The sequence below is a fragment of the Stegostoma tigrinum genome, chromosome 41, assembly GCF_030684315.1.
Source record: "Stegostoma tigrinum isolate sSteTig4 chromosome 41, sSteTig4.hap1, whole genome shotgun sequence".
NCBI classification, from domain to species: Eukaryota; Metazoa; Chordata; class Chondrichthyes; order Orectolobiformes; family Stegostomatidae; genus Stegostoma; species Stegostoma tigrinum.
Window position 1 is genome coordinate 5,871,877 of NC_081394.1, and position 24,184 is coordinate 5,896,060.

At 52.2% G+C, this 24,184-nt stretch overlaps 1 protein-coding gene across 1 annotated transcript in view; it reads left to right on the forward strand.

The window, feature by feature from the left end:
• Nucleotides 1-22,851, forward strand: part of fpr1 (formyl peptide receptor 1) — an 88,303-nt gene extending 65,452 nt beyond the window's left edge. Inside the window, 4 exon segments of the mRNA XM_059641235.1 lie at nt 11,351-11,460; nt 13,082-13,287; nt 20,354-20,621; nt 20,623-22,851. Coding sequence (XP_059497218.1) covers nt 20,376-20,621; nt 20,623-21,465 — 1,089 coding nt within the window. The 5' untranslated portion in view covers nt 11,351-11,460; nt 13,082-13,287; nt 20,354-20,375 and the 3' untranslated portion in view covers nt 21,466-22,851.
• The last annotated feature ends 1,333 nt before the right edge of the window (nt 22,852-24,184 follow it).

Sequence of the window (24,184 nt, forward strand, 5' to 3'; positions counted from 1 at the left end):
GTGTGTGCATGTGCGTGCCAGTGATGATATTTCACAATGGCAGAATTTGAAAGCAATGACAAAAACCATTCAGAGTTAAGAATCCTCTGATGACCATGAAACCATTTCCAACACCCACTGGGCCGCACAATGCCTTTAAGGAAAGGATATCTGTCACCCTCTCCTGGGGTCTGAGCTTCTCCTGACTCCTGACTTACCCCAATGTAGTTAACAATCTAGTAAGCCACTCAGTTGTATCCTTCAATTGCAACAATTGAAGGAAGTTAGTACCTCCCTGAAGGGCAACTAGGGCCGGGCATTAAACGTTGGGCCCAGCCTACCATACCCTCATCCCTTGAGGAAATCCTGAGCATTGCTCTCATTGAATGGCACAGCAGACCTCAGGGCCCGACGGCCTGCACATGAGACAGAGGAGCCCCTGAGGGGTAATTCCAACTGAGGAGAGCAGACGGCGACAGCTTTAGTTCAGGGAGGCAAAGGAGAGCTGGTGAGACACGGAGCAGGGGGAAACAGATAGAAGATTCTGGGGCAGACATGCTGGGGTTGGGGGGCGGGGGGAGGTTCGCGATGTTCCAGTCTGCAATCCACTGCCCACAAGGTGGGAGCGGGTAGGGGAGATAGTCATTGGTTTCAAATGGAAATTGGATGGATGTTGAAGGGAAATGAACTCTCTGAACAACAGGAAGGGAGCGGGGAATCATGCCTGACTGGTTTGCTCTCCAGAGAGAGCTAGTATGGAGTTGGTGGGCTGAATGGGCTTCCTGTATGCTTTTGAGGCTTTGATTAGCAGGAGGAAAGTTGAATGTAATCCTGGAGGAACGTTTTAATAAAATAATTTAATTTCTCCTAATACTGATTGTTGCCTGTACAGACTGGATGGGAAGGTTGAGGTTGTAAAAAAAGACCGGGTTAAAACAGATATCAAACTCCCAGAGCCTGGGTAAGAAAAAATTCTCTGCAGTAATGCACTCCCTGACTTCCCACCATCGACAAGGCACGAGCCGGAAGTGGGATGGCATAATCCCCACTTGCCCTGGATGGGGGCAGCTTAAGTGGCTCATGAAGAAAAAGAAGGAAGTATGCGACGGGTATGGGCAGCTGGGATCAAGTGAATTCCTTGACGGCTATAGCAGGTGTCATAGCACAGTACAGGCCCTTTGGCCCACAATGTTGACCTATTATCCTACTCTAAGATCAAACTACCCTGCACATCCTACATTTTACTATCCTCCATGTGCCTATCCAAGGCTCACGTTTCTAAAGTATCTGACTCCACGACCACTGCCAGCAGCGCATTCCATGCACCCATCGCTCTCTGTGTGAAGAACCTACCTCTGACATCTCCCCTATACCTTCCTCCAATCATCTTAAAATTAAGCCCCCTCGTAATAGTCATTTCCGCCCTGGGAAAAAGTCACTGACTATCCTTGCTATCTATGCCTCTCAATATCTTGTACACCTCTATCAAGTCATCTCTCATCCTTCTTCACTCCAAAAGCCTTAGCTCCCTCAACCTTTCCTCATAAGACCTGCCCCCCACCCCACCCCCAAGTCCAGGCAGCATCCTGGTAAATCTCCTGTGCACCCTCTCTAAAGCTTCCACGTCTTTCCTAAGAAGTACATTTAGAAGAGAAATCAGGAGGGCTAAAAGGGGACACAAGACGGCTTGGGCAGATAAGGTAAAAGAGAATCCAAAGAGATTCTACAAGTACATGAAGGACAAAAGAGTAACTAGTGAGAGAATAGGGCCTCTTAAAGATCAACAAAGTCCTGTACATACAGAGCCACCAGAGATGGGTGCGATCCGAAATGAATATTTCTCATCGAGAGAAGTATAAACGCTAGTGAAGCTGGGGAAATAAACAGTCATGTCTTGAAGAGGAGGTGCTGGAAGTCTTAAAGCATATTCAGGAAGATAAATCTCTTGGATCTGAAGAGGTATATCCCAAGACTTTATGGGAAGCTAGGGAGGAAATTGGGGGGACTCTAGCAGAGATATCATTGACAGCCACAGACAAAGTGCCTGAAAATTGGAGTGTGGCTAATGTGCCATTATTTAAGAAAGGTTTCAGGGAAATGCCTGGGAACTAAAGACCAGTGAGCCTAACATCCGTGGTGAGTAAGTTGTTAGAGGGGATTCTGAGAGAGGATCTACAAGCATTCAGAGAGGCAGGACTCATTTGGGATAGTCTGCATGGCTTAATGCATTGGAAATCATATCTCATTTGATGGAGTTTTTCTGAAGCGGTGACAAAGAAGTTAGACAAGGACAGTGTGGTAGATGTTGTCGACATGCACTTTAGCGAGGCCTTGGTAGGTTGTTGAGCGGAGTTAAATCTCACAGGGTCCAGGGAGAGCTAGCCAATTGGATACAAAAGTTGGCTTGATAGTAGAAGACAGTGGTGATAGAGGGTTGTTTTTCAGACGGGAGGCCTGTGACCAGTGGTGTACCATCGGGATCACTGCTGGGTTCACTGTCATTCTTCATTTCTATAAATGACTTGGATGAGAATTTAGAAGATATGGTTAGTAGGTTTGTGGATGACACCAGGATTGTGGTATAATGCACAAAAGATTATGTGGGAATGCAGCCAGATTTTTATCAACTGGGCCACTGGGCTGATGATGGAGTTTAGATAAATGCAAGATCTTGCACATTGGTAAGGCAGACCAGGGCAGGACTCATACGATCAATGATAGTTATAGAACAAAAAGATCCAGGAGCAAAGGTTCTTAGCTCCTTGAAAGTGGAGCCACAAGTTGACAGGGTGGTGAAGAAGGCTTTCAGCATGCTGGCTTTCATTGGTCAGAGCTTTGAATGTCGGAGTCGGCGTGTCTCATTACAGCTATACAACATGTTGATGAGGCCACATTTGGAGAACTGCATGCAGTTCTGGTTGCCCTACTATAGAAAGGATATTAAACTGGAAAGAATGCAGAGAAGATTTACTAGGAAGCTCAGGAGAGGTTGGATAGACTTGGACTTTTTTCCACTGGAGAGTAGGAGACTAAGGGTGGCCTTACAGAGGTATATAAAATCATGAGAGGTATGGATAAGGTCGATAGCTGACAGCTTTCCCCCAGGGTAGAGGAGCCTAAAACTAGTGGTTTAAGGTGAGAGGGGAGAGATAAAAATAATCCCGAGGGGCAATTGTTTTCACACAGTATCTGGAAAGGGCTGCCAGGGGTAGTGGTGGTGGTGAAATACAATTTTAAAATTTAAGAAACATTTGGACAGGGACATGGAAGAGATTGGGAGGGAGGGATATTGACCAAACACAGGCCAATAGGACTGGATTAATTGTGAAAACTGGGCAACATGGGCAAGTTGGGCCGAAGGGCCTGTTTCCATGACTGTATGACCGAAGCCCCTCACTCTGTTGTGGGGATTTGGACAGAGAGAACATCGATATTCTCAGGTCTGTGCTGTGGCAGAGGAACCCAGGAGACAGCAACAGGGTGAATCTTAATGTTCACCATCTCTGCTCAGAGCGAACCAAACCCATTGGGATCGTCACAATTCCAGGATGCGGGAACGTGCTGCCTCCTCGATTTCCTAGGGAATCTTTCATTCGCACGAGTCTTTCACACAATCCACAGCAGACTCAAAATGAGAAAGGCTCGTTTCAAAAGGAGGGTAATCTGACAGCACACTGTAGACTCTGCAAACCCAAGGCTGAAAACAGCTGAGTGCAGGGAGCATTGGAGAGGACACACATTTAGTGGGTATCACTCCATCATCTTTGTGTCAGACAGTCACATTAGCGAGTTCCCAGCCATACAGAACCTTGAGCACAAACCCAGGCCAGCTACCCACAGAGTCACACAGCATGGCAACAGGCCCTTCGCCCACATTCTGACCCACAAACACCACACTTATACTAGTCCCATTTAACCTGCACTAGGTCTGCAGCCTGGCACACCCTGGCATTTCAAACGCTTATCCAGATGCTTCTTAAACATTGCCACGGACCAGACTGCACATTGCATATTTCTACCACCCTCACATTCCCTCTAAACCACTTACTCCCCACCTCAAACTGGTCTTAGACACATCAGTCATGGGGAAAAGATTCTCACTATCTGCTTTTTTTAAAATTAATTCATTCACACGATGAGGACATTACTGATTAGATCAGCATTTATTGTCCATCCCTAACTGTCCAGAGGGCAGTTAAGAGTCAACCACATTGTTGTGGGTCTGGAGTCACATGTAGTCCCAGACCAGGTAAGGATGGCAGTTTCCTTCCCTAAAGGGCATTAGTGAACCAGATGGGGTTTTTCCCAATAATTGACTCATGGTCATCATTAGATTCTTAATTCAAGATTATTTTTCCCATACTGAATTCAAATTCAACCATCTGCTGTGGCAGGGATTCGAACCTGGGTCCCCAGAAAATTACCTGGATTAACAATCTAACAATAATATCACTAGGCTTTTAAGGCTCTCACAATTTTGTATACCTCAATCATATTGCCCCTCAGCCTCTTCCAGGAAAACAAACCCAGACTATCTGGCGTCTCTCATAACTGAGATTTTCCACCTCCTGCTGAACCTCCTCTGCACTGTCTCCATTGCACTCACATCCTTTCGATTAGGGTGGTGATCACAGCCACACAGATATGTTCCATCTGCACCCTAACCAATGTTTTATAAAGTTGTAACAAGACTTTCTTGCTCCTACAATCTATGCCACAGTTAAAGAAGGCAAGCATACTGTGTGATAGCAAGAACTGCAGATACTGGAGTCAGAGATAACACGGTGTGGAGTTGGAGGAACGCAGCAGGCCAGGCAGCATCAGAGGGGCAGAAAACCTCACGTTTCAGGTCAGGACCCGTCTTCAAAAAAGGCATCCTGTATACCTTCTTCACTACCCTCTCTACCTGTAGGTTCAGGGATTTATGGACCTGTATACTGAGGTCCCTTTGTTCCTCAGTACTCCCTAGGAACCTCCCATTCATTGTGTAAATCCTTCCCTTATTAGGCCTCACAAAATGCATCACCTCACCCTTATCAGGATTGAATTCCATCTGCCAATGCTCTGCCCAATTTACCAGCTGATCAATATCAGACTGAAGCCTAAGACCATCCTCCTCACTAGCATTAGTACCCCAATTTTCATGCAAACTTACTAGATACACCTTCTACATTCCCATCCAAGTCATTCATGCATGTAACAAACAGTGAGTGTCCAAGCACCAATCCCTGTGGTATACCCATTTGGTCACAGGCGTCTCTCCACTATCACCCTTTGCCTCCTAGCTCTAGGTCAAGTTTGAATCCAGTTTGCCAACTTGTCCCAGATCCCATGGGCTGTCACCTTTTGGACCAGCCTTCCATGTGGGATCTTGTCAAAGACCTCACTGAAGTCCACGCAAACAACAAGTTACCCTCATCAATATACATCGTCACCTTTTCAAAAAAACTTAATTAGCCAGATAGGGTCTCTCTCCAACAAATCCACGCTAACGATCCCTGATTAATCCCAATCGTTGATTAATCCTGGCCCTCAGAACTTCTTCCAATAATCTCCCCACGACTGACGTCAGATTAACCGGTTTGTAATTACTTGGTCTATCCCTACGTCACACAGAGAGTGGTGGGCGCGTGGATGGCGCTGCCAGCAGTGACAGTGGACTCAGATACTTTAGAGACTCTTAAGCGACTCTTGGACGGGCACATGGAGGACAGTAAAATGCAGGGTAGATTGATAATAGGTTGACACAACATTGTGGGCCCAAGGGCCTGTACTGTTCTATGTTCAATGTTCTTAAACATTGGCTATCCTCCAGTCATCTAGCACCTCACCTGTGGCCAGCAAAGTATTAAATATCGCCCTCCAGGGAGCAATCTCCTCCTGTAGCAGACTGGAATGTGTTTAATTAGGCCTTAGGAATTTATATCTCTTACGTATTAATCTTAACACTCACCATCCCCAGCTGAAATCTCCAGCTACAATGTCTTTTCCTTTGTGAATACAGATGAGAAATATTCATTTAAGTCCTCACCCACATCCACTGTCTCCGGGCACAGATTACAGGCCCCACTCCATTCCCCAGTCATCCTCCTAGTCATAACTTACTCATAAAAAAGTCTTGGCCTTTTCCTGTGATCCTGCCCACTAAAGGCTCCTCTTGGCCCTCCTACTTTCTTATGTAAGCATTTCCCTACACTCTCTGTACTTTTGAAGGGTCTCCCCTGCTTTTTGAAGGGTCCCGCCTGACACCCTGCTGTGGCATCGCCGGAGCTGAGCACCGTTTCACCTCTCGAAATGCGTTACCTCGCTCTTTTCGCAGTCCAGCTCCATCTGCCACTCTCCTGCCTACACCACCACCACATCTGCATCATTATGGATTGCCACTATCCTCTATGTGGTCAAGTTCATGGCCATGTTGTTTGTGTCATCTGCAAACGTCCCAGGTGTGCTATCCATGTTCAAGTCAAAATGGTTAATATATGAATCAAACAGCAGCTGGGTCCTGTGGAACATCATTTGGGAGCAACATTCCGTCCACATCTGTTCCCTGACACTACACCAACTTTGAACCTGTATCCCACTTTTCTTTGACCAATCTGCCGTTGTCAAACGCTTACTGCAATCCATACAGAACCATTGCACGTCCCCCATCGATCCTCCTTGTCACTCCCTCAAAGTATTCCATTGAATTTGTAAGGCATGACCTGACCAAAGCTGTGCTGACTATCCCCGACTAGTCCATGCCTTCCTAAGTGGTAGTCTATCCGAGAACAGATTCTAACAATTTTCCCACCAGTACAGGGATGTGCAGGTTAGGGTGGATTAGCCATGGTAAATGCAAGGATTCGGGCATAAGGTGGGGATGCGCAATGGCGGGTCAGTGCAAATTTGATGGACCGAATGGCCTGTAACTGCACTGTTATGATTCTATGTGCTTCATTCTTTTACATTAACAAACGTTCAATATCCCTTGCCATCCAGGATGCTGCACCGGCCCTTCAGTTGTACAGAAGCACACTTCACTACTTTAGAAAGACACCCAACTTTCCAAAAGGAGGACTATCTGGAAGTAGCTGCTTCCAGGCTAAGTTTCCCTGATCCGGTCAGATGAATTTGAAATTGGCCTTCCGCAAAACTAAACACAGAAATGCTGCACAATACATATCACTTTCCATAATAACAGTAATACTGACAGAGTTAAGGTTACTATAGCACAATACTCCACCGCCGACATTCAACCACTCAACCAGCTGCACTCCTGAGAATTAAGTGTACAACTTCAGTGACTCCAGTTCGACGATTTACAACCTGACAGCAAACATTCTCCTGGTTGCAATGTAAAAATTACTTGCATGTCAAAAAAATTACCCATCAGAACTGAGGAGCGCCGCACTGTCCATGGGTCAGTGCTGAGGGAGCGCTGCACTGTCCATGGGTCAGTGCTGAGGGAGCGCTGCACTGTCGGAGGGTCAGTGCTGAGGGAGCGCCGCACTGTCGGAGGGTCAGTGCTGAGGGAGTGGGCACTGTCGGAGGGTCAGTGCTGAGGGAGCGCCGCACTGTCGGAGGGTCAGTGCTGAGGGAGTGGGCACTGTCGGAGGGTCAGTGCTGAGGGAGCGCTGCGCTGTCGGAGGGTCAGTGCTGAGGGAGCGGGCACTGTCGGAGGGTCAGTGCTGAGGGAGCGCTGCACTGTCGGAGGGTCAGTGCTGAGGGAGCGCTGCACTGTCGGAGGGTCAGTGCTGAGGGAGCGCTGCACTGTCGGAGGGTCAGTGCTGAGGGAGTGGGCACTGTCGGAGGGTCAGTGCTGAGGGAGTGGGCACTGTCGGAGGGTCAGTGCTGAGGGAGCGGGCACTGTTGGAGGGTCAGTGCTGAGGGAGTGCCGCACTGTCGGAGGGTCAGTGCTGAGGGAGCGGGAACTGTCGGAGGGTCAGTGCTGAGGGAGTGGGCACTGTCGGAGGGTCAGTGCTGAGGGAGCGCCGCACTGTCAAAGGGTCAGTGCTGAGGGAGCGGGCACTGTCGGAGGGTCAGTGCTGAGGGAGCGCCGCACTGTCAGAGGGTCAGTGCTGAGGGAGCGCCGCACTGTCGGAGGGTCAGTGCTGAGGGAGCGCCGCACTGTCAGAGGGTCAGTGCTGAGGGAGCGCCGCACTGTCGGAGGGTCAGTGCTGAGGGAGCGCCGCACTGTCAGAGGGTCAGTGTTGAGGGAGCGCCGCACTGTCGGAGGGTCAGTGCTGAGGGAGCGCCGCACTGTCAAAGGGTCAGTGCTGAGGGAGCGGGCACTGTCGGAGGGTCAGTGCTGAGGGAGCGCCGCACTGTCAGAGGGTGAGTGCTGAGGGAGCGACACACTGTCGGAGGGTCAGTGCTGAGGGAGCGCCGCACTGTCAGAGGGTGAGTGCTGAGGGAGCGACACACTGTCGGAGGGTCAGTGCTGAGGGAGCGCCGCACTGTCAAAGGGTCAGTGCTGAGGGAGCGGGCACTGTCGGAGGGTCAGTGCTGAGGGAGCGCCGCACTGTCAGAGGGTCAGTGCTGAGGGAGTGGGCACTGTCGGACGGTCAGCGCTGAGGGAATGGGCACTGTAGGAGGGTCAGTGCTGAGGGAGCCGGCATTGTCAGAGGGTCAGTGCTGAGGGAGCACCGCACTGTCGGAGGGTGAGTGCTGAGGGAGCAACACACTGTCGGAGGGTCAGTGCTAGGGACTGGGCACTGTCGGAGGGTCAGTGCTGAGAGAGTGGGCACTGTCGGAGGGTCAGTGCTGAGAGAGTGGGCACTGTCGGAAGGTCAGCACTGTCGGAGGGTCAGTGCTGAGGGAGCGGGAACTGTCGGAGGGTCAGCACTGATGGAGAGCCGCACTGTCGGAGGGTCAGTGCTGAGGGAGCAGGCATTGTCAGAGGGTCAGTGCTGAGGGAGCGCCGCACTGTCGGAGGGTCAGTGCTGAGGGAGCGCCGCACTGTCGGAGGGTCAGTGCTAGGGACTGGGCACTGTCGGAGGGTCAGTGCTGAGGGAGTGGGCACTGTCGGAGGGTCAGTGCTGAGGGAGTGGGCACTGCCGGAGGGTCAGCACTGACGGATCGCCGCACTGTCGGAGGGTCAGTGCTGAGGGAGCGGGAACTGTCGGTGGGTCAGTGCTGAGGGAGCGCCGCACTGTCGGAGGGTCAGTGCTGAGGGAGCGGGCATTGTCAGAGGGTCAGCGCTGAGGGAGCGCCTCACTGTCGGAGGGTCAGTGCTGAGGGAGTGGGCACTGTCGGAGGGTCAGTGCTGAGGGAGCGCCGCACTGTTGGAGGGTCAGTGCTAGGGACTGGGCACTGTCGGAGGGTCAGTGCTGAGGGAGTGGGCACTGTCGGAGGGTCAGTGCTGAGGGAGCGGGAACTGTCGGTGGGTCAGCGCTAAGGGAGCGCCGCACTGTCGGAGGGTCAGTGCTGAGGGAGCGGGCATTGTCAGAGGGTCAGTGCTGAGGGAGCGGGCACTGTCGGAGGGTCAGCGCTGAGGGAGCACCGCACTGTCGGAGGGTCAGTGCTGAGGGAGCGCCGCACTGTCGGAGGGTCAGTGCTGAGGGAGTGGGCACTGTCGGTGGGTCAGTGCTGAGGGAGCGGGCACTATCGGAGGGTCAGCGCTGAGGGAGCACCGCACTGTCGGAGGGTCAGTGCTGAGGGAGCGCCGCACTGTCGGAGGGTCAGTGCTAGGGACTGGGCACTGTCGGAGGGTCAGTGCTGAGGCAGTGGGCACTGTCGTAGTGTCAGCGCTGAGGGAGCGGGCACTGTCGGAGTGCCAGTGCTGAGGGAGTGGGCACTGTCGAAGGGCCAGTGCTGAGGGAGTGGGCACTGTCGAAGGGCCAGTGCTGAGGGAGTGGGCACTGTCGAAGGGTCAGTGCTGTGGGAGCGCCGCACTGTCGGTGCTGAGGTAGTGTCTGGTTCATGCAGAGGTCACTGTAGCTGAGCCCCTGACACTTTTGGCTTTGGGTGCTGTTTGAAGTGTGATATCGTGTCGCCTGGTTTTTGTCTGTGAGTGGCTCAGTGCTGAGTGGGAGTTTCCTGCTTTAATCAGTGCCTCTGGGAGGTCGATGTTGTCGGATCCTCCAGAAGGGACGAGTGTGGTGGCTGCAGAATACAGGCTGCCTGGGGTCTGGGGGCAGTGCAGATGCTGTCTGATGGGCTGGTGGGCAGGGGTCATATCGCATTATTGTTACAGCAGACACTCAGTCGGGCTGTGAAACAAGTCAGTAATTGTATGAAATGGCCCTACTGTCTATGTCTACACGCACACAGCAATGCAGTCAGGTGTGCATGGTTACTCCTCAATGCATTGCCCAATAGAACCATCCCGTATACATTCCCAGACTTCCTCCTCTCCGTACTCGTGAGGAATTTAGCCCTTCTCTCACAGATACTTCCCATCAGCTCCTCTCTTACCCCCCCATCCAATTGTACTGGTCCCCCTGCCCCCAGAACCCATCCCAATGCCCTAGGATGTGGCCCTGCCCCTGCTTCACATCCATCTCCTGAGCCGTTTGCTGGAATTCCTGCAGTGCAGAAAGGCCTCCTGCTGTCCATGGTGTCACAGGCTCGAGGAAGGGGCTGAATGGCCTCCTCATGTTGTTCTGTAACAGATGGAGGACAGGGCTGAATGGCCTCCTGCTCCTGTGTAACAAGCTCAATGGCTTCCTCCTGTTCAGTGCAGTAGGCTCAACGAGGGGGCTGAACGGCCTCCTCCTGTTTGGCGTAACAGGCTCAATGAGGGGGCTGAATGGCCTCCTGCACCTATGATAGCCCCCGCCCTTAATGCCACTCCGCATCCCGGAATACCCATCACTCCTGGCCTTCCAGGAGCAGCGAGGAAGGGGCAGGACGGCCATGCGGGGGGTGGGGGGATATCACAGAGCCACTGTGTCTTGATGAATACGGACCTGTCATAGTGAGGATGATAAGAGAGACCACAGACTTCCTCATTCTTAGAAACCCTGGGTCATTACAACAGCTGTTGCTTCAACATAGGAGAGTGGGGAAGTTTTTGACGGAAACAAATGAGCAAAAGTTCCAAAATAATTACCGTGGGACATGGCAGATGAACACTGCTCTCACCACCTTGATCATACACGGGTTGGGGGCTGCGACAATAACCATCTGCATTGACATTGCGACAGGGAGTGCCCATTGCCCAGGGTCTGACCACATGGCACTTTGACAACAAGAGTTCAGGATGATACAGGGAGATGATGAAGGAGAGGTTTAGGGAGGGGATTCCGGAGCATTGGAACGCTATTGTTGGGGCTATTATCGCCTTTCGGATATTCCATGAGATGCTGGGAAACTGTGCACAGTGCTCTCGGCGTGACAGAAATTGAAGGTACTGTTAAACGTTAAATATGATTTTTTTTCTTCACAGACGCTGACAGCAACTTCAGTTTTTGTTCCTGATTTACAGCATCCACATTTCTTTCAATGCTCCAACTAACTGAGAGATACGGAGACTGGAATATGCACGGAGCTCTGAGTGTAGGTCTAACTGAGGGATATGGAGACTGGAACTGTGCACGGTGCTCCGAGTGTGGGTCTAACTGAGGGATACGGAGACTGGAACTGTGCACGGCGCTCCGAGTGTGGGTCTAACTGAGGGATACGGAGACTGGGACTGTGCACGGTGCTCCAAGTGTGGGTCTAACTGAGGGATACGGAGATTGGGACTGGGCACGGTGCTCCGAGTGTGGGTCTAACTGAGGGATACGGAGACTGGGACTGTGCACAGTGCTCCGAGTGTGGGTCTAACTGAGGGATACGGAGACTGGAACTGTGCACGGTGCTCCGAGTGTGGGTCTAACTGCGGGATACGGAGTCTGGAACTGTGCACGGTGCTCCGAGTGTGGGTCTAACTGAGGGATACAGAGACTGGAACTGTGCACGGTGCTCCAAGTGTGGGTCTAACTGAGGGATACGGAGACTGGGACTGTGCACTGTGCTCCGAGTGTGGGTCTAACTGAAGGATACGGAGACTGGAACTGTGCACGGTGCTCCGAGTGTGGGACTAACTGAGGGACATGGAGACTGGAACTGTGCACGGTGCTCTGAGTGTGGGACTAACTGAGGGACATGGAGACTGGAACTGTGCACGGTGCTCCGAGTGTGGGACTAACTGAGGGATACAGAGACTGGAACTGTGCACAGTGCTCTGAGTGTGGGTCTAACTGAGGTATATAGAGACCGGGACTGTGCACGGTGCTCCGAGCGTGGGTCTAACTGAGGGATATGGAGACCGGGACTGTGCACTGTGCTCCGAGTGTGGGTCTAACTGAAGGATACGGAGACTGGAACTGTGCACGGTGCTCCGAGCGTGGGCCTAACTGAGGGATGTGGAGACTGGAACTGTGCACGGTGATCCGAGTTTTCTCTAAGTTGGGGATACGGAGATGGGAACTGTGCATAGAGTTGCAAACGTGTTTTAAAGATCATTTAAGAGCGCAGGACAGCATGCCAGGAGCACCACTAGGCATACCTTAAGGTGAGGTGTCAACCTGGTGAAGCCACCAAACATGACTACTTCCACACCCAAACAGCAAAAGCTGCAACTGATAGACAGAGTTAAGTGATCCCACAACCAATGGATCAGATCTAAACTCTGTGACCTTGTCATGTCCTATTGTGGATGGTGGTGAACACTTAAATAATTCACTGGAGGGGGAGGGAGGCTGCACAAATATCCCCATTCCGAATGATGGAAGAGCCCAGCACATCGGTGCAAAAGATAAAGCTGAAGCATTTGCAGGAATCTTCAGCCAGAAGTGCCGAGTGGATGATCCATCTCTAGTGGTCCCCAGCATTACAGTATTACTGCCCTATCAAAGTGTCTAGAAACTCTTTCTAAGACATGATTATGGCAGGTCAAGAGCTACGTTCTCCGAGGAGCAATTAAGGCCAAGCATCAAATACTTGGTAAAGCTCAGATCCCGTGAACGAACGCCAACCAGAGACCTCTGTATTTCTGATGAGGGTTTGATATGGAGACCGTTTGGTTCCATGCCTTCTAAGGCAGAGCAGGCCAATAGGTTACGGGACATTTTGGTGTGACAACGCAACCCCAAATGCAGTCTAAAAATAACACTTCCTGTGGTTGGCTTTACAGTTCGACCCAGGATCTGCCAATGCTAATACATCAAATTCGCAACGGAAATTTATGCACAGAGGTTTTCATGCAAGCTGATAACACAAGTTCTCACCCAAAAATTGGATTACAGTGCTTGAAATCTCAAATGTCATAGCAAAAAGCGGCAAATCACACGAAGAAATTCAACTCTCTTCAAATCGTTTAACTTGGCCTCCAGAAAGCAGGTATTTAAACAATTTGTTATTATTGGATATTATTACTGTTTGAGGTTGGGGGTTGCCAGTCTGAGGCTGGCACAGCTGGAGAAAGGAGCAAGTCAAACAGTCAGGGCAGGTAAGGACAAATCAGGTAGGACTGATAAATTAAACTGCATTTATTTTAATGCAAGAAGCCTAACAGGTAAGGCAGATGAACTCAGGGCATGGTTAGGAACACGGGACTAGGATATCATAGCCTAAATAGGCATGGCTCAGGGATGGGCAGGACTGGCAGCTGAATGTTCCTTAAGAAGGGTAGAAAAAGGGGGGTGGGGCAAGAAAGGAGGGAGAGTGGTTTTTTTGATTAGGGATAACATTACAGCTGTACTCAGCGAGGATATTCCTGGGAACACGTCCAGGGAAGGTATTTGGGTGGAACTGAAACATAAGAAAGGGGTAATGATGTCATTGGGATTGGACTACAGACCCCTCCAAGAGATGACAGGAAATTGAGAAACAAATTTTTAAGGAGATCTCAGTTATCTTTAAGAATAATCAGGTGGTTGTGGTAGAGGATTTTAACTTTCCAAACACAGACTGGGGCTGCCAGTAATGTTAAGGGATTTGATGGTGAGGAATTTGCCAAGTGTGTACAAAAAAATTTTGTGGACGTACCGACGAGAGAAAGTGCGGGATGTGACCTGCTCTTGGGAAATAAGGCAGGGCAGGAGATGGAGTCAGTGGGGGAGCACTTTGGGATCGGAGACCATAATTCTACTAGTTTTAAAATAGTGACGGAAAAAGATAGACTGGATCTAGAAGTTAAAGTCCTAAATTGGAGGAAGGCCAATTTTGACGGTATTAAGCAAGAACTTTCGAAAGTTGATGTTTGCAAGTAAAGGGAAAATGGTAAGCCTTCAAAAATGAGATAATGAGAGTTTGGAGACAGATGCTAGACAACTAGAGAAATTGAGGTATTGCGCAAGAAATAAAACGAAGCATAAGTCAGGCATAGACAGCAGAGATCGAGTGAATCCCTAGAGGAGTAAAAAGTAGTAAGCATACACTTAAGAGGGAAATCGGGAGGCAAAAAGGGGACATGAGGTAGCTTTGGCAAATAGAGTTAGGGAAATGCAAAAGGATTCTACAAATACATTAAGGACCAAAGGGTAACTAGGGAGACAGTAGGGTCCCTTAAAGATCAGCAAGGCGGCCTGTGTGTTGAACCACAGGAGATGGGCGAGATACAAAACGAGTATTTTGCATTAGTGTTTACTGTGGAGAAGGATATGGAAGACACAGAACTAGGAAAAATAAATACTTACATATTACAGAGGAAGAGGTGCTGAATGTCTTAAAACACAGAGAGGTGAATAAATCCCTGGGACCTGATCAGGTGTACCCCAGAACTCTATGGAAAGCTCGGGAAATGCTTGCTGGGCCCATTGCTGAGATATTTGTATCATCGATAGTCACAGGTGAGGTGCCGGAACACTGGAGGTTGGCTGACGTGGTGCCACTGTTTAGGAAAGGTGGTAAGGAAAAACCAGGGCACTATAGACCCGTGAGCAAGACAGCTGTGGTGGGCAAGTTGAAGGGAATCCTGAGGGATAGGATCTCTCGTAATGAGAGCAAGCCATTTGGATGCAAATTTAGCTTGAATGGAGACGGCAGAGGGTAGCGGTGGAAGCTTGGTTTTCAGACTGGAGGCCTGTGACCAGCAGTGTGCCACTAGGATCGGTGCTGGGCCCACTGCTTATAGTCATTGATAAAAATGATTTGGATGTGGAGGTTATGGTTAGTAGGTTTGCAGATGACACCAAAATTGGAGGTGGAACGGATAGTGACAGAGATTACCTCAGAGATCAATGGGATCTTGCTCAGATGGGCCGAGGAGCGGCAGATGGAGTTTAATTTAGGTAACTGCAAAGTGCTGCATTTTGGAAAGGCAAATCAGGGCAGGACTTATACACTTAGGGGTAAGGTCCTGGGGAGTGTTGCTGAACAAAGAGACCTTGGTGGGGGGGCGCAGGTTCATAGTTCCTTGTAAGTGGAGTCACAGGTAGATAGAATAGTGAAGGTGGTGTTCGGTACGCTTGCCTTTATTGGTCAATGCATTGAGTATAGGGAGTTGGGAGGGTCATGTTGCAGCTGTACAGAACATTGGTTAGGGCCACTTTTAGAATACTGCGTGCAATCCTGGTCTCCCTGCTACAGGAAGGATGTTGTGAAACTTGAAAGGGTTCGGAAAAGATTTACAAGGATGTTGCCAGGGTTGGAGGGTTTGAGCTACAGGGAGAGGCTGAATAGGCTGGGGCTATTTTCCCTGGAGTGCCGGAGGCTGAGGGGTGACCTTATAGAGGTTTACAAAATCATGAGGGGCATGGAGAGGGTAAATAGACGGTCTTTTCCCCATAGTGGAGGTGTCCAAAACTAGAGGGGCATCGAGTCAAGGTGAGATGGGAAAGATTTAAAGGAAACATGAGGAACAACTTTTCCACACAGAGGGTGGTGCGTGTATGGAACGAGATGCCAGAAGAAGTGGTGGAGGCTGGTACAGTTACAGCATTTAAAAGGCATCTGGATGGGGACCCGAATAGGAAGGGTTTAGAGGGATTTGGGCCAAATGCTGGCAAATGGAACTGGATTAATTTAGTATATCTGGTCGGCATTGATGAGTTGGACCGAAGGGTCTGTTTCCGTGGTGTACATCTCCATAAGGGTGGCACGGTGGCTCAGTGATTAGCACTGCAGCCTCACAGCGCCAGGGCGCCTGGGTTCAATCCCACCCTTGGGCAACTGTCTGTGTGGAGTTTGCACATTCTCTCCGGGTCTGCATGGGTTTCCCCCCTCAGTCCAAAGATATGCAGGCTGGGTGGATTGACCATGCTAAAATGGCCCATAGAGTTCAGGGATGTGTAGGTTAGGTGGATGGGTCTGGGTGGGTTGCTCTGGGGGTTGGTGTGGACTTGTTGGGCCAAAGGGCCTGTTTCCACTCCTAAAGGGATTCTATGACTCTGAACACTCAGGCAGACAAAAGGGTTTTTGATCGGGGGATGTAGAGAGATGTTTCCACATGTCAGGGGAGGGAGAGACCAGAATGAAGAGAAATCAATAGACAACGTCCCTAGTAAATCCAATGGAGAATTCAGGAGAAGCATCTTCCCCCAGAGAGTGGGGGATGGGGGAGAATGTGGGAATCGCTCAAACAGGGTTTCAGAGGGAGGTAATGGTGGAGAGTGAGAGACTGCTGCATGACACAGAGAGAGTGAGTGAGCGTGCAAACATCTAACAGATGGGGTATCATATGGTAAGGAGAGAAATTACACACTTTAACAAGAAGAATGTAAACAGCAGAGGACGACTACAGGATTATGGGGCACAGAGGGATCCGGGGGTGCAGGGGGAACCGCAGTTGCAGAGGGATATGCGGTGCAATCAGATCTGGGGCACCAGGGGTGCTGTGGGACACGGGGGGGTGGGTGGTGGAATCTGGGTGGTTGAGTCCCTGGGTCCGGTGTGCAAAGACGGCACAGAATAATGGAGGGTCATGGGAAACGGTCCTTTATAACAAGCAGATTTGAACATAAAGTTAAGGATCTTTCAGTTCTACAGGGGTTTGGTGAGAGCACATCGCCAATACTGTGTGCAATACGTGTTTCGTTATTTCAGGACCGATGTAAGCATATTACAGACAGTTCCGAGACGGTTCACAAAGTTGAAGTGAGTGGGTTACATTATGAGGAAAGGTTGGACAGACTGGGTATGTTTTCACTGGAGGTCGTAACAATGAGGGGTGACCTGATTGAAGTGTACACAATGCTGAGCACTTTGTCCAGGTGAATGGGGAAAGGGTGTTTCCCCTTTGTGGGTGAGTCCAGAACATGGAGGCTCGGTGTTAAAATTAGGGGGTAGCTCCTTACGGACAGAGATGGGGAGGTTTCGTTTTCTCTCAGAGGATTGTGTGACTTTGGGACTCTCTGTCTCAGGAGGCAGTGGAAGTGGGGCCAGTGAATATTTTGAATACAGTGGTTGATAGATTCTTATTGGGCATGGAAATCAAAGACGGATGAGGATGAGGAATTTGAAACACAAACAGATCGAGCATGATGTAATTAAATAGGGAAGCAGATTTGAGGGGCAGAACGTCCTGCTTCTGCTCCAGAATGGGACTTTCATTGCTGACCCTCCGACAGCGCGGCACGCCCTCTGCGCTGACCCTCCGACAGCGCGGTGCGCGCTCTGCGCTGACCCTCCGAGTTCCTTTTTGAAATTCATTACTCTGTAAACATTTTAAGAACTGGTTAAATTCTGTTGCAGGATTTAGTGATTTTAACACAACTAACCACAGACACAGCTCAGAAACTGTTGATAAGATTGTGTCAGTTTTACTGCTGGCTTCATACATTCAAATTATAACAGAGATCATGACATTTTCTATAAACATCAGGTTAAAATCTTCCTGCTCATTACACTGTCCTTAACGCAGGAAACAGCACGATACGGCAAATCCCTTCGGAGATCAAGAGTGAATTGACAGAATCTGGTCTAGTCCTCAGCCTCTGAGAAAATAATAAAAACGTGGCCAACAACAAGATCAAAGTGCTTGGAGGGAGGGGAGAGAGAGAGGGACAAGGAGGCAGCGAGAGACTGAGAGAGAAGGGGGAGAGAGAGTGAGAGGGAGGGGAGGGGGAATGAGGGACAGGGAAAGCAGAGAGAAAGAGAGAGACGGAGAGAAAAAGAGAGAGAGAGAGGCGGGTCGGGGGGGGGGAGAAAGGGGGGCCGGGGGGGGAGAAAGGGGGGCCGGGGGGGGGGGGGGGGAGAAACGGGGGCCGGGGGGGGGGGGGGGAGAAACGGGGGCCGGGGGGGGGGGGGGGAAGGGGGGCGCGGGGGGGAATGGGGGGCGCAGGGGGAAGAGGGGGCGTGGAGGGGGGGCGCGGAAAAGGGAAGGGGGGCGCGGAGGGGGAAGGGGGCGCGGAGGGGGAAGGGGGGGCGTGGGGGGAAGGGGGGGCGCAGGGGGAAGGGGGCGCGGGGGGAAGGGGGCGCGGGGGGAAGGGGGCGCGGGGGGGAAAGAGGGCGCGGGGGGGAAAGAGGGCGCGGGGGGGAAAGAGGGCGCGGGGGGGAAAGAGGGCGCGGGGGGGATCACGGGGGCACGGGGGGAAGGGGGGGCGCGGGGGAAGGGGGGGCGCGGGGGGGAAGGGGGGCGCCGGGGGAAGGGGGCGCGGGGCGGGAAGGGGGCGCGGGGCGGGAAGGGGGGCGGGCGGGAGGAGACAGCGTCTGGGAGGTGCGGACAGAGGGTGGGGGGGGGAGAATGAAGGGTAAGGAAGAGAACTAAGAGCAAGACAGACAGAAAGAGATAAGAAGGGAGGGAGAGGGAGTGCAGAGAGAAAGGGGTATAGAGAGAGGAACAGAAGGAGACAGACATGGGGAGGGGAGAGAGGGATGGGGGGAGGTTACAGCAGTTGGGGGTGTGGGGGCTGGGTGAGGTTACAGAGGTGGGGGCTGGGGGAGGTGACAGGGGTGGGGGTGGGGTCAGGTTACAGAGGTTGAGGGTAGGAGTAGGTGCTGGTGGGGGTGGGGGAAGGTTACAGAGGTTGGAGGGCATGGGGGCTGGGTGAGGTTACAGAGGTGGGGTTTGGGGGAGGTGACAGGGGTGGGGTTGGTGGTGGGCGGAGGTTAGAGGTGTGGGTGTGAGGTTACAGGGTTGTGGGGGTGGGGGTGTGGGGGCTGGATGAGGTTACAGAGGTTAGGGTGGGGTTGGGTGTAGGAGTAGGTGCTGGGGGAGGTGGGGTTGGGTGTGGGGGCTGGGTGAGGTAGGGGTGGGGGCTGGGTGAGGTTACAGAGGTGGTGGGGGTGAGGTTACAGAAGTTGGGGGTGTGGGGGTGAGGTTACAGAGGTGGGTGGGGGGATGAGGTTACAGAGGGTGGGGGGGGTGAGGTTACAGAGGTGGGGGGGTGAGTTTACAGAGGTGGGGGGGTGGGGTTACAGAGGTGGAGGGGTGGGGTGAGGTTAGAGGGGTGTGGGGGTGAGATTAGAGGGGTGTGGGGGTGAGGTTAGAGGGGTGGCGGGCTGAGGTTACAGAGATGGGGGGTGTGTGGGAGTGAGGGTACAGTGGTTGGGGGGAGAGATTACAGAGGTGGGGGATGAGGGTGAGGTTAGAGGTTGGGGGTGAGGTTACAGAGGTTGGGGGGTGGGGTTACAGAGGGTTGGGGGGTGGGGTTACAGAGGTTGGGGGGTGAGGTTACAGAGGGTTGGGGGGTGGGGTTAAAGAGGGTTGGGGGGTGGGGTTACAGAGGTTGGGGGGGTGAGGTTAGAGATTGGGGGGTGGGGTTACAGAGGTTGGGGGGTGAGGTTACAGAGGGTTGGGGGGGTGGGGGGTGGGGTTACAGAGGGTTGGGGGGTGGGGTTACAGAGGTTGGGGGGGTGAGGTTACAGAGATTGGGGGGTGGGGTTACAGAGGGTTGGGGGGTGGGGTTACAGAGGTTGGGGGGGTGAGGTTACAGAGGTTGGGGGGTGGGGTTACAGAGGGTTGGGGGGTGGGGTTACAGAGGTTGGGGGGTGAGGTTACAGAGATTGGGGGGTGGGGTTACAGAGGTTGGGGGGTGAGGTTACAGAGGGTTGGGGGGTGGGGTTACAGAGGTTGGGGGGTGGGGTTACAGAGGGTTGGGGGGTGGGGTTACAGAGATTGGGGGGTGGGGTTACAGAGGTTGGGGGGTGGGGTTACAGAGGTTGGGGGGTGGGGTTACAGAGGGTTGGGGGGTGGGGTTACAGAGATTGGGGGGTGGGGTTACAGAGGTTGGGGGGTGAGGTTACAGAGATTGGGGGGTGGGGTTACAGAGGTTGGGGGGTGAGGTTACAGAGGGTTGGGGGGTGGGGTTACAGAGGTTGGGGGGTGGGGTTACAGAGGGTTGGGGGGTGGGGTTACAGAGATTGGGGGGTGGGGTTACAGAGGTTGGGGGGTGGGGTTACAGAGGTTGGGGGGTGGGGTTACAGAGGTTGGGGGTGGGGCTGGGTAGGACCTCCGTGGCCTAACAGTCTGGGAATAACATGTTGTAACTTTGTCTCCCCCCACCCCCCGTGTCCTTCATGTCAGGCTCCGCCTCTGGGGCGGGGAAATGCAGTCACATGGCAACGTGCCGGCCAATGGCAGCGGAGGCCCGGTGGACCCGAGTTGGGCCAAAGGCGTCTCGAGAGCGGCGGGCGCCGTCACCGCGGTCATCTTCTCCGTGACCTTTGCCCTGGGGGTGCTGGGCAACGGCCTGGTCATCTGGGTGACCGTGTTCAGGATGAAGTGGTCCGTCAACAAGGTGTGGTACCTGAGCCTGGCGCTGGCTGACTTCCCGTTCGCCCTGCTGCTGCCGTTTCAGCGCCGCCTACGCGGCCCTGGGCACCCACTGGCCCTTCGGCCGCCTCATGTGCCAGCTGACCAGCGGCCTGTCCGTGCTGACCATGTTCGCCAGCGTCCTCATGCTGGCCGCCATCAGCGTCGACCGCTGCTCCGTGGTGCTGTTCCCGGCCTGGTCCCGCAACCGGAGGGGCCCGCGCCTGGCCTCCGCCGTCAGCGCCGCCGTCTGGCTGGCGTCCGTCGCCTTCAGCGCCCCCAGCTTCGTGTACCGTGACACCGTCGAGGAGGGCAACTGCACCGTCTGCCTCACCCTCTTCGCCAGCGCCGCCGAGGAGCAGGCTGCCCTCGAGGCGGCGGAGGGCGACGACCAGGCCGCCGCCCTCGACGCCCTGGAGGCCTCGCGCTTCCGCTCGCTGTCGCTGGCGCGCGTCCTCGGGGGCATCGTCTTCCCCTCCGTCGTCATCGGCGCCAGCTACGTCACCCTCTGCCTCCGGCTACGGCGCCACCGCCTGGTCACTCGGCCCGGAGGCCGGAAGCCCTTTCGCCTCTTGGCCGCCATGGTGGCCGCCTTCCTGGTCTGCTGGTTGCCCTACCACGCCCTGCTGCTCGCCGAGCTGCTGCAGCCGGCGGGGCAGCCCCTGCCGCTGGCCCTGTCGCTGAGCATCCCGCTCGCCTCGGGCCTGGCCGCCTTCAACAGCTGCGTCAACCCCTTGCTCTACGCCTACATGGGCCGCGACTTCCAGCGAGGCGTCGGGCGTTCGCTGCCCCGCATCCTGGAGAACGCCCTGGCCGAGGACTCCATGCCGTCCGCCAGGACCCGGTCCTCCCTCCTGGGTGAGGCGGGCAGCACCTTGGTGTGAGGGCAGGCGGGGAGACCGTTCGTCCCACCCGTCTGCTGGCCATTTGCGTTCTTTCCTGCCAGTGCTTGATGCTCCCCCCCCTCCCCCCAAGACGCACCCTGTACCGGCGCTGAATAATAGCGACACCAACCAACAGCAGCACCCTCCGCCCCCCCCCCCCCCCCCCCTTGGGGTCGTGGGGGTTTGGGGGAGTTCGGAGAGAATTCTGCCCGACTGCCCACCCTTGTCTGAGCATCTCCTCATCTCACCTTATCCTGAGGCTCCGAACCACCTGCCCCCCCCCCAACTCCCACCCTGTGTTCCCTCTGTCGAGACCCCCCCTCAAAATCTTACAGCCAGAAGCCAGACATCACTGGACCATTCCACTCATTGCAGAACCTCATTCTAGGGACACGTGTTGTAAATCTGAGTTCAAGGGAAAATATATTCCCCCGCGCCCCGCGCCAGCCTGACATCTTCAAATCTGGTGATTAGCTGCCACGCCAGAACTCTGTGCATTCACAACCAGCTCTCTCCCCGGCAGCGAACCTGTGCCAATAATACCATCGAGTCTTTCCAGCAACATACTCTACCCGCTGCGCTCAAAGCGTGAACACACCTGGACTCCCTGAATGCCACATAGAGTCACCACAGCATGGAAACAGGCCCTTCGGTCCAACCAGTCCATGCCGACCATAATCTCGAACTCAACTTGCCCCATCTGGCTGCTCCTGACCTCCTTCCCTCCAAACCTTTCCTATTCATGTATCCGTCCGATCTTATAACTGTACCTGCATCCACCACTTCCTCAGGAAGTTCATTTCACACACAAACCACACTGTGTGTTTAAAAAAAAAGAGTTCCCTGTCATATTTGTTTTAAATTTTTCTCTTCTCGCTTTAAAAATATGTCCCCAGCTTAGAAATCCCCCACCCTAGGGAAAAGACACCCGCCATTCACCATAGCTATGACCTTCCTGATTTTATAAACCTTTATATGGTTCACCCCTCAGCCTCCTACGCTCCAGTGAAAAGGGTCCCAGCCTATCCATCAAAACATCTTGGTAAATCTGTTTTGAACCCTCTCCTGTTTACTAATATCCTTCCTGTAACCGGGTGACCAGGCTGGACACAGTATTCCAGAAGAGGCCTCACCAATGTCCTATACAACCTCAATATGACATCCCAACTCCTGTACTCAAAGATCTGAATGATGAAGGGAAGTGTCCCAAACACCTTTTGTAACCACTCTGTCTACTTGTGACACAAATTTCAAAGAATTATGTACCTGAACCCCCAGGTCTCTCTACTTTTAATTATGTCAGTTCTGACTTTGTTTATTTTACGGAAAGACGATAGCTATGTATTTATCCAAATTAAACTACATCTGTCACTCTGTTCCAACTCTTTTTGAGAAATATCCAGGCTTTTCATTTTGCCAGCCACACCTCACTTTAAGAACAGAGAACATTAGAAATCAGCACAATGTGGAGGTCCTGGTGTTGGACTGGGCTGGAAAAAGTCAGAAATCTCTGGGGGAAAAGGTCAGAAGTCACTGCCCTGAGAGAACTAAAAATTTTATGAGTGTAAAGAGGAGGTGACATTTTTGCTTAGAAAATGCATGTTCGGTGTGAGGCCTTGTTTAGAATCTGTTTGTAATTTGGTTTGGTGTCAGACTGGATCTCTTTTTCTCTCTCTCGCTCCCTGTCTTGCACACATACACTGTCTGTCTCTTCCACATGTACACTCTCTCTCCTTCACACACGTACACACAAACACATTCTCTCTCCTTCACACACACTCTCTCTCCCTCTCTCACATACAGTCTCTCTCCCCACCTCCGCCCCCACACACGTGCGCACACACACACACACACACACACTCTTTGCTCCTCACTGCCACATGCACGCACTCTCTGTCTCCCTTCCCCATACATAAACTGTCCCTCTCACACCACCCCCACACACAGTATGTCTCCCTCCCCCTTAAAACACCCACACATGAACCTGAATTTGTATTTTGTACAAAAAGCACACAATTTATAGACAGTCAATGTGGGATTTTATTAATCTCTAGAAATAAAACCAGTCTGACTCCAAACCAAAGCACAAAGAGATTCTAAACAAGGCCTCACACCTAGTATACATTGTCTGACCTAAAATGTCACTTCTTTACACTGGTAAAACTTTTCATTCTCTCAAGGCAGTAACTTGAAAAGAAATTTGGAGATTTACATATACATATCAATCAAATAAAACCTTCTAACTGAATAAGGATTTAACAGCATCTCCGGTTGGTTTAATACGTCCTCATCAGTGGTATGAGCCTTTGATCTTTTAGTTGCAAATTCTGTGTCCTCCTTAATTCCTTCTCTGTTCAAAAATTTATCTTTCTTTGCCTTGAAAACATTCAACAAGGTCACCTCAACAACTTCAGTGGGAATTCCACACCTTTTGGCTGCGGGCATTCCTCCTCAAATCTGTCCTAAATCTGATCCCCCTTATTTTGAGGCTATGTCCCCCCAGTTTTAGTTTTACCTATCAGTAACCTCCCTGCTTCTATCTTATCTATTCTTTTCATAATTTTATATGTTTCCATGTCTCCTCAATGATCCTCCATCTACCATTTAAGTGCCCACTCACTTAACCTGTCCATATCTCTTTGCAGTATCATTGTGTCTTAGAATTCCTACAGAGCTGATAGAAGCTACTGAGGCCATCAATTCTGCACTGACCCTCCAA